The sequence below is a fragment of the Astatotilapia calliptera genome, chromosome 17, assembly GCF_900246225.1.
Source record: "Astatotilapia calliptera chromosome 17, fAstCal1.2, whole genome shotgun sequence".
In the NCBI taxonomy this organism is placed as follows: Eukaryota; Metazoa; Chordata; class Actinopteri; order Cichliformes; family Cichlidae; genus Astatotilapia; species Astatotilapia calliptera.
The window spans coordinates 36,719,784-36,734,326 of record NC_039318.1 but is presented as its reverse complement, the minus strand read 5'-3'; the positions used below and the strand labels follow the sequence as shown (position 1 = coordinate 36,734,326).

The 14,543-nt window shown below is 40.6% G+C and overlaps 1 protein-coding gene and 1 long non-coding RNA gene across 3 annotated transcripts; one reads left to right on the top strand and one right to left on the bottom strand.

Annotated features, from left to right (window-relative positions):
* Positions 1 to 1,598: 1,598 nt before the first annotated feature.
* Positions 1,599 to 10,194, bottom strand: LOC113008569 (cornifelin homolog A-like). Of its 2 annotated transcripts, none has more exons than XM_026146026.1 (4): positions 9,874 to 10,194; positions 2,672 to 2,777; positions 2,355 to 2,542; positions 1,599 to 2,076 (listed from the first exon to the last, which is right to left on the bottom strand). In XM_026146026.1, exons 2-4 carry the CDS (start codon positions 2,736 to 2,738, stop codon positions 1,846 to 1,848), a joined length of 486 nt encoding a protein of 161 aa, XP_026001811.1. In that variant the 5' UTR covers positions 2,739 to 2,777; positions 9,874 to 10,194; the 3' UTR covers positions 1,599 to 1,845. The 2 variants fall into 2 exon arrangements, with proteins under 2 accessions (XP_026001811.1, XP_026001812.1); XM_026146027.1 differs by lacking the exon at positions 9,874 to 10,194 and adding an exon at positions 6,165 to 6,189.
* A 17-nt stretch (positions 10,195 to 10,211) lies between these two features.
* Positions 10,212 to 10,589, top strand: LOC113008568 (uncharacterized). Its single transcript, XR_003270043.1, has 2 exons — positions 10,212 to 10,337; positions 10,419 to 10,589. It is a non-coding gene; the product is annotated as an uncharacterized LOC113008568 (long non-coding RNA).
* Positions 10,590 to 14,543: the final 3,954 nt, after the last annotated feature.

The window sequence follows — 14,543 nt, the reverse complement described above, 5'->3', positions numbered from 1 at the left end:
CACTCATCTGACATGCATGTCAGGTTATCTGGCTAAGTGGAAAAACTTGCTGTAGGTGGCAGGTAGACAAAGTCCTCAAAGAATACAAAATTAGTCCAAGTTTATCAAAAATTAAATTTGACCCCAGCCTTTAATATGCTCTGAGGAAGTTCATTGACAGTAAAAGTGTGCTTATGTAATAAAAAGCAGAGATTCTGCAATTCTGCCTGATCTGTTAAGGCTAATGCTGAATGTTCAGTTTCATTTCTGCTTAATCGTAACTTAACATTTCTGTGTCACACGGAAGCAAATACAGGATGTACATTCTTGATGTCACATTTTTGGTCTGTTAGTCATTAAATGCGCTTTGGACTAAACCAGCTTTTCTTACTTTCTTACTAACTGCTAATGACAGTTCAGTTTCTGTTCTGCTTAAACCAACTTTATAGTATAAAATATAAACTTCTAATCAGAGCAGTTTTTCCAGCTTGCATGGCAGCCAGGTGCAGTCGTCTCTTTGTCAGTGTGATTCATCGAACGCATTATTAGGATGCACTTGCCAGGTCATATTAAGTCTTAAACCCTGAGCGTCACATGTCCGTAGAGATTCATTTGTTCAAGAGGCTTTTTTCATGTTTGGATGTTCTCTTTGATGTTGACAGAAGTCACAGGTTTCCTACAGAGGTAAAGTTAGTTAATTTCTAAAACAAATTATATGAATACATAATTTTTAAAACCCTTTCCTGCTGTTGGCTGTCAAGCAGGAGACTGTTTTTCCTTTGCCAGTCTGTTGCTACTCATGGTGATAACTTGGTCATCAGTTCCTTATGATTCTCTCGTTGTTCAGCTGTGTACTTACTTCGTTTCCTTGAGCCTACAGCTTGCATAGTTTCAACTTTCAATTCAATTCAATTCAATTCAATAAAACTTTATTGATCCTGAAGGTTGACCCCAAAGGAAATTGGGACAGTTGGCAGTCTTGTGTCGGGCTCTCATCCGCCTTCACCCTGTTTCACCGCTTCACCTTCAGAAGTTAGATCTTCCCCATCTGCTGCTCACTCGGCCTCCTGCCCACTCTGAGGTTTAAATCAGCGCACACCTCATTCAGTCTCTTTCTTTCAGACGCTCAGTTCCCCTCTCTCTCACTGAACCAGCTTCTCCTGTGTTTTGCAGCCTTACAACTCAGTGAACCCCGTTTGGAGACCCTGTGTCATTATGGCTAAGTTGACTGTGTTTTGCCTTAAGAACATGATTGTGATCACTGTTTGAATTTGGGGTTTGTTCATCTCCTGCATCGGCCTCTGGGCCTTGTTACACTTGTGTAATTTTCTGAGTCTTTCCTTGTATGCTAACATTTTTTTCTCCCTTTGTCAAGGAGGGATACCCAGCATCATAGTTATAATAAATGGCTCTTTATATTGAAAACACCAGACAAACATACTGCATGACACAAAGCATCAGTGTAAAGTCTGAAACAAATGCTTCATGGTGGATTTTTTCAGTTGAAACACTCATTCAATAAACTCTCAAAAAGTAGGATAAGACTACAAAAATGGGGCCCAGATTGTAGATTGAATGTTTTTATTCAGTCAGTAAAATATTATTAAATATTGTTATTACTATATTATATTATTACTTATATAATCCTTCCATTTCTGCACTTGCAACTAAGATTCGCATGGGTGAATCATCATTCCCTTCATTTATGTTAACTCTTAACACAGATAATTTTCTTGATAACTAGGAAATCATGAAAATTTATTTAACATAGTCTAATTTCAAAATGATTATATAACACTCTTTCACTGATAAATATGTCAGAACACACTCAGACATTCTGCATTATCAGATCTCTCAGTTTCACTTTTAGTGAATGACAACTGCTGGTTGAGTCATGAAACCAGTTGCAACTGGTTGCGCAGGCATCATCATCACTCCTGGCTGAAAAGTTGGAATAGGCTGCATGTTGACAACAGTGTTATTGTGTAAGTTGATGACAGTTGGCGTTTTCTTGCGATGCTTTAACTCACGATGCATCTGACACCAGGAGCACCACTCACAGAAACAGGAAATTGCAATGTCCTTACAGAGAGAGCCCTGCAGAAAGAGAGTACAAGCATTACAGATGTGGTGTAATTCAGGTGGAGGAGCAGGTCATCTACCAACCAGAGGTTTGGTAGATCAATCCCTGGCTCCTCTGGTCCACATGTCACAATATCCTTGCAGCAGATACTGAGTATGTGTGTGAATGTTTGACAAAAAACATTTAGGCATAGTTGAAATCAAATATGGATGTTTTTGTTTCAGTGAGTGAGACTTGTAATTCCCACTAAAGTCCAGCTTTGAGTTCAGTGTCATCATCTCACGGTTCATACCTTGATGCCATATCTGTTTCGCATGGCAGCTCTTACAGACAAAACTGCAGGAGGAACACAAACAGGTATCCCAAAGGCTGCTAATACACCAGAGCCACATATATCACATAAAGGGAGACAGTTGTTCTCTCCAAATCTTCCTGAAACAGTGCAGGCGAGACAGGGGCAGCACCAGAATCCATAGCAGCCTGAAAAACACAGAAACGCATCAACAAAGTTGTTAAGTCTCAAAAGATGAAGGCAACACAAATGAGAAAAAAACTGTAGTCCTGAAAACACAAATGCAATTTATGAGACAAATTTAACTGGCTTCTTACAAGTACTTGCATCCTCAAAGCAGTCAAGGAGACCACTGTCCCAGTCTGTCAAGGGTTTTTCTGCCATTGTATGTTGAACTTCACCCACAGACACTGAACGATCACTCTGTGAAAGTCGAGAAGCAGGAAAAAACAAAATAAAATGAAAATTAAAAGTACAAATTAAATGAAAGTTAAAATTTTGGAGCACTTTCTATCAAACTACAGCAAAAAACTATATGCCGTCGATCTCTTTTGTTTGAAAAAAGAGATCACTTTTATCATTATTAGAGCATTTTCCTTCAGATTAATGAAAAATGTATTCTTTTCACGGTCAAATAAACACTATACTGAAGAAACAAAAGTCTGTCTTAAGGATTTTGTGGTCATTTTTTAATTCTCCAACTAAGCTTTATTAATACAGGGAGTGCAGAATTATTAGGCAGGTTGTATTTTTGAGGAATAATTTTATTATTGAACAATAACCATGTTTTCAATGACCCCAAAAAACTCATTAATATCAAAGCCGAATGTTTTTGGAAGTAGTTTTTAGTTTGTTTTTAGTTTTAGCTATTTTAGGGGGATATCTGTGTGTGCAGGTGACTATTACTGTGCATAATTATTAGGCAACTTAACAAAAAACAAATATATACCCATTTCAATTATTTCTTTTTACCAGTGAAACCAATATAACATCTCCACATTCACAAATATACATTTCTGACATTCAAAAACAAAACAAAAACAAATCAGCCACCTTTCTTTGCAAGGACACTCAAAAGCCTGCCATCCATGGATTCTGTCAGTGTTTTGATCTGTTCACCATCAACATTGCGTGCAGCAGCAACCACAGCCTCCCAGACACTGTTCAGAGAGGTGTACTGTTTTCCCTCCTTGTAAATCTCACATTTGATGATGGACCACAGGTTCTCAATGGGGTCCAGATCAGGTGAACAAGGTGGCCATGTCATTAGTTTTTCTTCTTTTATACCCTTTCTTGCCAGCCACGCTGTGGAGTACTTGGACGCGTGTGATGGAGCATTGTCCTGCATGAAAATCATGTTTTTCTTGAAGGATGCAGACTTCTTCCTGGACCACTGCTTGAAGAAGGTGTCTTCCAGAAACTGGCAGTAGGACTGAGAGTTGAGCTTGACTCCATCCTCAACCCGAAAAGGCCCCACAAGCTCATCTTTGATGATACCAGCCCAAACCAGTACTCCACCTCCACCTTGCTGGCGTCTGAGTCGGACTGGAGCTCTCTGCCCTTTACCAATCCAGCCACGGGCCCATCCATCTGGCCCATCAAGACTCACTCTCATTTCATCAGTCCATAAAACCTTAGAAAAACCAGTCTTGAGATGTTTCTTGGCCCAGTCTTGACGTTTCAGCTTGTGTGTCTTGTTCAGTGGTGGTCGTCTTTCAGCCTTTCTTACCTTGGCCATGTCTCTGAGTATTGCACACCTTGTGCTTTTGGGCACTCCAGTGATGTTGCAGCTCTGAAATATGGCCAAACTGGTGGCAAGTGGCATCTTGGCAGCTGCACGCTTGACTTTTCTCAGTTCATGGGCAGTTATTTTGTGCCTTGGTTTTTCCACACGCTTCTTGCGACCCTGTTGACTATTTTGAATGAAACGCTTGATTGTTCGATGATCACGCTTCAGAAGCTTTGCAATTTTGAGACTGCTGCATCCCTCTGCAAGATATCTCACTATTTTTGACTTTTCTGAGCCTGTCAAGTCCTTCTTTTGACCCATTTTGCCAAAGGAAAGGATGTTGCCTAATAATTATGCACACCTGATATAGGGTGTTGATGTCATTAGACCACACCCCTTCTCATTACAGAGATGCACATCACCTAATATGCTTAATTGGTAGTAGGCTTTCGAGCCTATACAGCTTGGAGTAAGACAACATGCATGAAGAGGATGATGTGGACAAAATACTCATTTTCCTAATAATTCTGCACTCCCTGTATATCCATAATTTACATGACATTTTATGTAAAAAGTTAAATATACTACAGCATTATAGAGAGAAACACCTAAACATCCACCATGAACAAGCATTTGGGGAAGTTGGAAAAACAAGCTTTCTATAAACATCCAAGTGACTTAAAAACAAATAGCAATACATGGTTGACATATCTCAGAAAGATGGCTTTTGTAATTTGAAACACGAGTACAGTAACGCATGGGTAAACAACTCTCTCCCGAACAGGATATGAAGACTGGTTTGGAAGTGAAAGTCTATTATGCTTACAGTTCAGACAGTTTAATAACTGTCTGTAACACAGTGTAAAAACGGGAATAAAAGCATAAATATTGATACTATTTTGATTAAAATACGCATTTCACAATGGGAATAAACATTGGTAAAAAGCAATTAAATATAATAAATCCTCATAAAAAGCATGTAAACATAAGTTTGATTAATATGTGGACAAATGTTGTGGAGGCAGGACTTTGTTAGAGTACTTCAGAGTTTTGTCAGATACACTGAGTCTGACCCTCCCCCTGTGTGCGCTCCTCAGTGTACCAGTCAGCTAAGAAGGAGATACAGGCAGAGAGAGATCAGTCACTCCTGTTGTGGAGAATAGTGATGGGATTTCCGGCTCTTTTTAGAGATCCGGCTCTTTCGGTTCGGCTCACTAAAAAGAGCCGGCTCTTTCGGCTCTGAACCGGCTCTTCAGGTTGTTTTGTTGCTTTAATTAATTTATTATTAACAATAATATAAAATTATGCACAAAAGGAATTACTAATGTAAAAAAAAGTGGTTTTATTTGTATATGTTTATATATAAATATATGCGGTGGCCCCTAGAGACAAAACACGTACAAACTCCAAAACACATTTCTAGCATGAACTGAACTTCCAAAGCAGAGCTACTAGATCACTTAAATTACACAATTGAAAGCATGTGTGTATTGTTTGTGTATTTATACACAGGCACTCATATATATTCAAATAATTTTAAAAAAAGTTCATTTACCTGTTATTACCACACACCAAATCCGGTCGTTGGTACTTGCTGGCTTGTGTAGCCACAAGATAACAAAAGCTCAACACTGCGCCCAGCATCCTGGAGCACTTCTGTTGTCTTTTGTACATGTTTTGAGTTTTTATGTGCTTCTGAGTTTTTTTGTACGTGTTTTGGAGTTTGTACATGCTTCACAGTTCGTACGTGATTTGAAGTTTGTATGTGCTTTGTCTGTAGGGGCCACTGTAAATATACTTTTATTTTTTCGCTCCACATAAAATGTAATAAATAAATCATATAATACAAAAATCAACTATTCACATTTCAACTTTGAACTATTTAAATTTTCAGCTTTTTCCTTTTACAAATTTAAAGTGAAAACAACACAAAACACTGCAAACCACAACACAATTAAATCTAAATTATAATATGAAAACAAAAAGAAGATGCATATTCTCTGTCATATGGGCCTGCATGAATAAACTTTCTGAATCCTTTATCATCTGCAACCGAAAATAGTTGTGGATGATTACTATACCTTTCTAATGTGATGTTGTTGTCCCTGGCTCTCTTTCTCTCTCTCTCCCTCTGGCTCTGTTCCTGTGCTACTGAGTGTAACTACCGCCCCTCCCCCCTCTGCCCAGCATAAAGCACAAGGCTCAGGTGCGAAGTGAAGCGGAAAAAAAGTGCGAGAGAGAGAGAGAGGGTGAGAGAAAGAAAAAAAAAAAAACCACGTGACGGCTCGCGATAAGGAGCCGGCTCGCGTCGTTCACGTCAAAGAGTCGGCTCTAAGAGCCATTTCGTTCGCGAACGACCCATCACTAGTGGAGAAGCTAACTGGATGTAAAAGCCTTTAAGGCAAAAACACTCAGTGATAGTGAATTCCGAAGGCTGTGAGCCCATGCGAGCACTGTGAAGCCCTGCATAGCATTTGCTACTTCACATGTTAAGCCCCAGTCAGTGCATGTGCGCTAGCATAGCATACTACTTGCCGCTAGCTCTGATGCTAATTTCCGCTAGCCATTTTGCAATGAAAGTGCCCTTTCCGAGGCTAAAGAAATTGACTATGTGCACGTTAGCATATGCTACTTCCGGTGCGGAAACTCCTGTGGGGAGCTTTGTTTCCGGTTTCCTATTCGCGCCTGGTTTACGGTCCAAAACAAGTTAAGCAAATGAATGAATCAAGCGGCGATTTACATTTCTATAGATGTCTTGGGCATTTACCCAAAATATCTGTAAATGATGTTCATCGACTTGTCGATGTTTTTTCCCCGCGCCTCAGAACAAAAGAGAAAAGGGATTCAAATGTTATATTTCTCAGCTGTCCCTCGTTTACCGCGGGTGTATGTTCTAAAAATAACGAGCGATAGGTGAAATCAAGTAGCCAATTTTATTTTTTGACGGTGCAAAGTGTTTGGTGGACATCGTGGACATACAGCACTGCACTTCAGAGTCACACTGCTAGCGATCGATGCAGTGATTCTGTACTGTACAGGAGAGACGTCACGGAGGAGATCGTCTGCAGCGATCAGGACGCAGGACACAATGTGATGTAAAAAAAGCATGCAAACTTGCACTAAAAAATCTGTGAAACAGCGAGGTGAAATGTGAACCACGTTATAGTGAGGGACCAGTGTAATTTTGAAGGTAAGTCACAACATACCCTTCGTAAATACTAATGTATAGAAACCGTTACCAGCAATCATTCATTTTTGTGTGGCTTTTTTCACGGTTTGTTAACATGCTGTGTAGGTGTGTACTTGACTAGCTGATATCGACATAACGGGGGAAACATCTGGTTTGACTATTCTTCACCTGTAGTTTGAATGCTGAACATTTGCCTGTTTAAATCATAAGACCAGTCACTATACAGAGATGTGCTTCTGAATGTGGACGATGTGTCTTCTGCTGCAGTAATGCAGTTCTGCTTGTGTTGAGTGATGTAAACAACTGATCGATCTAAACTCGATTGATGATTAGATTTTTTTATGACACAACAGTGGTGAGTGTTCCCACCTTCTGCTCTTTGTAACTTAACGCAATCTTTCCGTTTTCGAGTTTTGGACATGATTTTGGAGTATATCTTCGCAGTAGCGATTGACAGCAAAGTAAAGCTACCGGAAATATACAACCCCACATCCGGTCTCAAACCAGGAAGTTAGCATTTTCTCGTGCACAGGGTCAATTAGCACTGAGTCTGTTGCCTTTTTATATTACCATGGTTAGAGCTGGGCGATATATCGAGTTTTTAAAAAATATCGATATATTTTTATACGAGATATAAGATGTGACAATATCCTTTATATCGATATAGTCTATGTTACGTTATAATTATACTTGTGGAGCCGCAAGTTTGCCTCTCTTTCGTCCACTTTCGTCTTTACGCAACGTTACTCGGCCTCGCCTCTCCTTCACTGAACACAACTCCCCCTCCTCCCCCATCGCTTCACCTGCAGGAAGCGACAAGATGGACACGGCAAATCTCCGTTAACGAGTTACTGCGCATCGCCCCGTGCGTGGGGCTGGACGGCGTCAACGTGTTAGCTAGCTAACCACGCTAACGAGATAACCACGCTAACGCCATGCAGCCCAGAGATGCTGCACGGACTAAAATCCTTTCATTTTCTCAAAAGTTGACAGCGCGCCTTATATATGAATTCTGGTTGTGCTTGATGGCCTCGAACCGATTTTATGTGGAACACGGCGCTCAGCAATCTGTCAAAAATGTTTTAGTACGACTTTGGTAAGCTACGGAGCTGCACCGCTTGATGGATTGTCGGAGCATTACGGCTGAGCCTCGCGGAGTGATACGTACTGTGCTTCAACGTAATATTACCCTATTTTGTATAAGGACTATGAATGGCACCTGTTAAGAGACGTGGTTGCGAAGCGGATTTCAAACTCCAGGCTGTCAGTCTGTACAAGTTGGGAACAGAGCAGCTGTGAAATCTGTCTTTGTTATTGTGCTCAGCGTCTTTTAGTTTACATTTTGACTGCACAAGTGTGAGCTTTTTGTTATGCACAAAAACAACATTGTTTTCTTTTATTTATGGAGCATTATTATTTAATAAATGCTCATAATTTATTTTTGAGTAAATTTTATGTACATCTGCTCTATGTTAATAAAAGTGCCTGTGTGACATCTGGGACACAGCTTTGACTAAGAACTCTCTTTTTGTTCTTACTTTATGGCTTTAAAAAAATATATCGAGATATATATCTTATATCACCATCCAGCTAAAAAATATCGAGATATGAATTTTGTGTCATATCGCCCAGCCCTAACCATGGTATTGATGTAAAATGTGTGGTTTTTTGCAAAGTTGTTATGTTAGTACATGTTCACTTTTCTCATGGTCCTAGTTATGGTTCTGCACACTAAGTATTAGCAGTGTGAAATTAAGTGCCTTCACACACACTTTGCTTAGCTGGAACTTTATAAATCTTAAGCCAATGTGTATTTCTAATGCACTGCTGAGCTATTTTGTATTGTTCTAAATGTGTGTTTCCTGTGCACTTTTTTCCTTTGGAAATTAGAATAAACTTGCTGTACAACATAGAATAATTTGAAAGAAATTTAGAACCACTAAAAGCAGTTAGTAGTAATAATAAGTTATAGACCTTATCGCTTAAATGTTGAACTACTGTGTTCTGACCTGTCCCCAGGTCATTTTTTTTCCTTTGCTTATTTTGAATGGATTGGTTTTGAGGACCTGAGAAGAATCGAGGATCCCTTTTCCAGTACTGGATGGCGAGCCCCAGTCCAATTAGACGGATGAACTGGTAGATTGTAACCCAACTGGAGTGACTATTGAACATTGACGGACTGAAATTGACTTAAAAAAAGGACACAAAAGACAATACAAGCTTGGGTCTTATTTTGTTTTCAAGAAGCGTGTTCTACTTTTGTTGAGTGTGCACGACCTGCTAAACTTTAATAATTGTTAATAAATGTAATTTTTCCCTTCTGTCCTCGTTTTGTACTTCTACACTGTTAAATACATTTGAGTCTCTTTTTGTTTCATTTAAATAAACCTTGACGTTTTACAGCCACACCCTCATGATGGCCTCTGCTTCTCCAAAGAGGGTTAACAAACAAAACACACTGCGTGTACACCCATGTAATCCAATAAATTATAACGTCAAAGCTTTCTCTTTGTAAACTGCCTCTAGTATCAGGTACAAACAACAAAGTACTAATCACTAAGTTTGTGTGAAAGGACTTGTAGAAAACTGGAAGGTCTTACCTGCCCCTCTGTGCACCTCTTAATGACTGAACGGAGGCTCTTTGGACGGAGTTTATTTCAGTTGGGTCAACACAAATAACACTGCAAAGCTTGAAACTCTGGAAACGGAAAAATGAAACTCAAATCCATTCAGCAATGCCCTTCATGGCCATTGTGTTTTAACCTGTCAATACAAGCGCACACACCCACACAGCTGTACAAGCAGGTAGTCGCAGACTCACGCTGTGTCAGGGTCCCTGTGCCTACCCGGTCGGCTCAGTATGGCTACATATGTTTTGTATTCCTTTTTTTTATTTTTTTCCTGCTCTCTCCTTTCCCCTCTTTCCCTCCTCCCTCTGCCTGGGCGGAGCTCACCTGCGGGCTCCTGCCCTTGGCCCACGCACCTGTGGCTCATCACGAGTGATCCAGCTCCTTTATAAGACGGCAGCCCTGTGTTTCTCGTCGCTGGACCGTTGCCGACCCTCGTCAGTGTAACCCCAGCTCAATGACTTCAGAAGTGTTTCATAGCGATTTACCTAACTACCCATTCGTGTCTCTGTGTACAGATTCCCTGGACCTACCCCTGTGTTACCCGAGTGAGTGGAGTGTGAGGAGGAGTGGACGGAGAGTGTGCGTGTCTTTCCCGTTCGTGTGTGGACCCCCGGAGCCCGGCTTTCCCCTCACTTTTGTAAATAATCACCTGGTGCATCATAATAAAGACTCTTGTGCTTTCAAGACCTAGAGCCTGCGCGTGAGTCCGTTCAGTCCCGTTGTGACACGCTGTCTCGGTTAGCTACTGCCTCTAGATGTATGTGGTATTGTTAGTACTGTGTGCTGTTCATTAACATGTATTAATTATTATTATTTACTGCTTCTTTTCATATGTTGGTTGTAGATTTGATTTTTCTGCTGTTTTTTTTTCTTAAAAATTTTCAGCAGTTTTTGAAGCAGAGTCTCAGTGTTTTTTCTCTCTCACTCCCTTTTCTTCTGCTCTACATTTCTTTCCCTCTTCTTCTGTTAGCTTTAACCACAATTTCTATTTATTCATTTTCTTTTCTGCTCCCAGGTCTTGTCCAGTTGGACCAATATAGCAAATGCCATAATGGTCCACTCTGAAGTAAATCTGTTGGGCAGTTTTTGGCCTTCCTACAAATATTCTGATTTCTAGATAAGATAGATAAAGAACTTTATTGTCATTGTAGTTATACAACAAAATTTGTTTGGTAGCTCACAGAGGCCAGCAGCAATAAAACCAGAAGCAGCATAGTAACATAATAACCAAGTAAACGTAGTAAAATATAAAGTAAAAAGAAGGCACTTAGCACAGTAAATAAAACAAAAAACAAAAAAGAAATGCTAGTATTTAGAATATGGTAGTTTGAGCGCAAACAGTATAATATAATATAATATAACAGTATCTACAATGTGGTAATTTTAGTGCAAACATTAATGCCCAGTAAATGACTTTGTACATTAGCAGCAGACATGACATGGGGTAAAGTAGAGAGAGGGAGAGTTAGCTATTGTGTGCTGGGGGAGGGGTGACACAGGCTACAGCTCTGGGGAAAAAGCTGTTGTTTAGTCTGTTTGTGCGGGTTCTGATTGCCCTTATATCTCTTCCCTGATGGAAAAGTCTGTGACCTGGATGGGTTGGGCCCTTGATTATGCGGCTAGCTTGCTTCTGTAAACGACTAGCATAGACCGTGTCGAGATTCGGGAGTTTGATTCCAACTAGGGCTGCCACAAACGATTATTTTGATTGTCGACTAGTCACTGATTATTTTTGCGATTAGTCGACTAATCAGATCATCATCCATTGGACGTAAAACGTACAGCTTATTGCACCAGCAGCATCTGCTCTTATATAACTATCATTAGCTTACAGCTTTAAGTGTTTAAGGTATTTGCTAACTAAAAATAAAGACAAGATGATAGTTTATTAAATTTTAATGAAATTTGCAGATTGTTTCGGTGAAGTTTAATAAACTCCTTGCTATCTAAAATATAACAGGACACCGGAGTAAATTCTTGAGCATCTCACACTTCTGATAATCAGTTGTCTGCTTGACGTCTATTTCTTGGCTCTTCTGTAGTCTACAACAATCTCCTTGGCAGTGTTCAGAACCAAGTCGTTGTTTCCACACAATTTGGTTAAATGTTGGACGTCCTCTCTGTAGTCAGTTGTCTGATAATCAGTTGTCTGCTTGACGTTTATTCAGTTGTGTAAAAACTATAACTTTAATCTCAACCAAACCGATTTACTCAGGAACAAATAAAATACTGGAAAAAAGCCAAACAGTAACATTATTAAGTTATCTAAGTGACTTATATATAATGTTTAACCTGAGTAGTGAAAGACGGCGGTGGGTTTGAAAATGATTTGCCGGGAGTCCGGTGTTCTCACCAGCTCTAGTGAGCCTAGCCCCCGGCTAGCTATCGAACTGGTGGGTAACAGACGTCTCCGAAAACGTCAGAGCGCTTTTGAAAATATGCGGTGTCTTGATAAACTGAGCAGATATTTGCTTGTAGCCTAGCCCGTATGCCGGCTCTCTTTCCCCGCTTTTGCTTCCAGTCTCTTCGCCATCTTCAGTGTCTCAAGGGCGGTATAATGAGTGTTCAGCTGAGCTCCGCAGAGCGCAGGATCTCCAGTGGGATGGAATTTAGGTTTCCAGGTGAATAATATTGATGCCGATTTCAGATTTCAAGCAGTTTGACTTATAATTGTTGAGTTAGTGCATGATAGAGTAAACTCAATATACTTACAGTAGCGTTTTTGTTTTTTTTTATGTTTGGGAGCTCCAAGCCGCTGTGTCTGCATGCGTCGCCAACGAACAGGGCGAAAAGAAGCAACAAAAAACTCCCAACTAAACCTCAACAAGTGCGGAAACAATCAAATAATCGGGCAACTATGGGTTAAGAAAAGTCCAACCAGGAGAAGCACAGAAGAAGAGTCAAAGTAATTTGTTAACTGGAATGTTACGCTGACCAAGATCTGAGCTCACTCCTGCCAGAAATGGAGGCTGTCAGTCTCTTAAAGAAAATACAGAAGATATTAGCTAATTCAAATTTACAGCTACACAAAACCTCAAATCGGAAGCAAGGTGATGGCTGAATTCCAGCTGATGACCTGGGAAAGGACTTAGACATAGAGACAGACTCTTCACCTCTTCAACATTGCATTGGACTAAGCTGGATCCTTGAATATGATGCCTACATCTTCCAGGCTTCTAAGCAAGAAGGATCCTTCACTTAGTGAGGCATACCCAGACCTTATGTCTCATTGCCTCTGTTCTCAATGCAGCACCAAAAGCATTGTTTCTTCTCAGATCAGTCGTTGATTGAAACTACAGCTGTCGTTAACACTGTCCTTACTCTTTGATGAAGGTGAAAGCCGAACTAGTGCCATGATGAGGGTTGAGTTGAATGCTTTACAGCAGTGATTCCCAAACTTTTTTGCTGCCCCCACCCTTTGTTTTACAAGAAGATCTTAAAGGTTTATTGCAAAAAAAAACCCAAACACATTTAATCCTCACATCTTTTCAGTGACTGGTGTGAGCCTGCCTGTTGGTGTAGAGCTTCTCAAACCTGAGTTGCAGTTTTGAGACCACCACTCTGAGTTCATTTTCAAGTCCATCTTTGATCTGTACTTTGTCTTGATTGAAGCCACAGCAGAAAAGCCTACCTCACATAAATAGGATGTGGCAAAAGGAAGAAGTATGGCCAGGGCTCTCTTATCCAGCAGTTGGTAATCTTTGTCCACTACAATCCAAAATTCAACCAGGGTCTGTGACTTAAACTGCAGCCTCTTAGTTGAATCAGAGGTAAGATCAATGAACCGTTCCTCCTCGGATTTGCTGAAGTCAGCAGGGGGTGTTGCACTGAAGGGGTCACAGATCCAATTATTCTTTGGAATCTTGCACCAGGAAATATCTCTGGAAATGTTTCTGAAGGGCAGACATGTGTTCTCTGATGCATGGGATCACTGTATTCCGCAGCTTGCGGTCTCCAATGAATGATTTTGAATTCTCAAATTAGTCCACGTTTCCATCTTTCACTCGCTGCTTCCACATTTGCATCTGCAAATTTAGTTCATTGAGTTTCAGGAACATGTCACTGAGGTATGCCAGTTTCATGAGAAAGTTGTTGCAGTTAAATTTGTTGGTAAGATCACTGCCCTCTTCCCTCAAAAAGATGCGGATCTCATCTCGCAGTTCAGAGACCCTGGATAGCACCTTCCCACGTGACAGCTATCGGGACTCGCTGTGATACAAAACGGCTGTGTGGTCGGAGCCCATTTCTTCACACAGTGCTGAAAAAATCCGGGCTTTCACAGGTCGTGTTTTGATGTAGTTGACTGTGGCGATGACATCAGTCATTACGTTACTGAGCTCAGGACTCAGCTGTTTAGACACCAGTGCTTCGCGGTGTATCATATAGTGCGTCCTCTGCACATTGGGGTAGACGCGCTTGATGAGCGCTTGCTGCCCTCCTGGTTTCCCAGCCATAGCCTGCGCCCCATCTGTGCAAATCCCGACACAGTCCTCCCATTTCAGCTCGACCTCTTTCAAGTAAGAATCCATGATTTTAAACAGTTCTTCTGCAGTTGCTCTGGCAGGAACTTGTTTGCAGAAAAGTAATTCCTCCCTCATCTCCATCAAGGAATCTGACATACGTTATCAATAAGCAGTCTT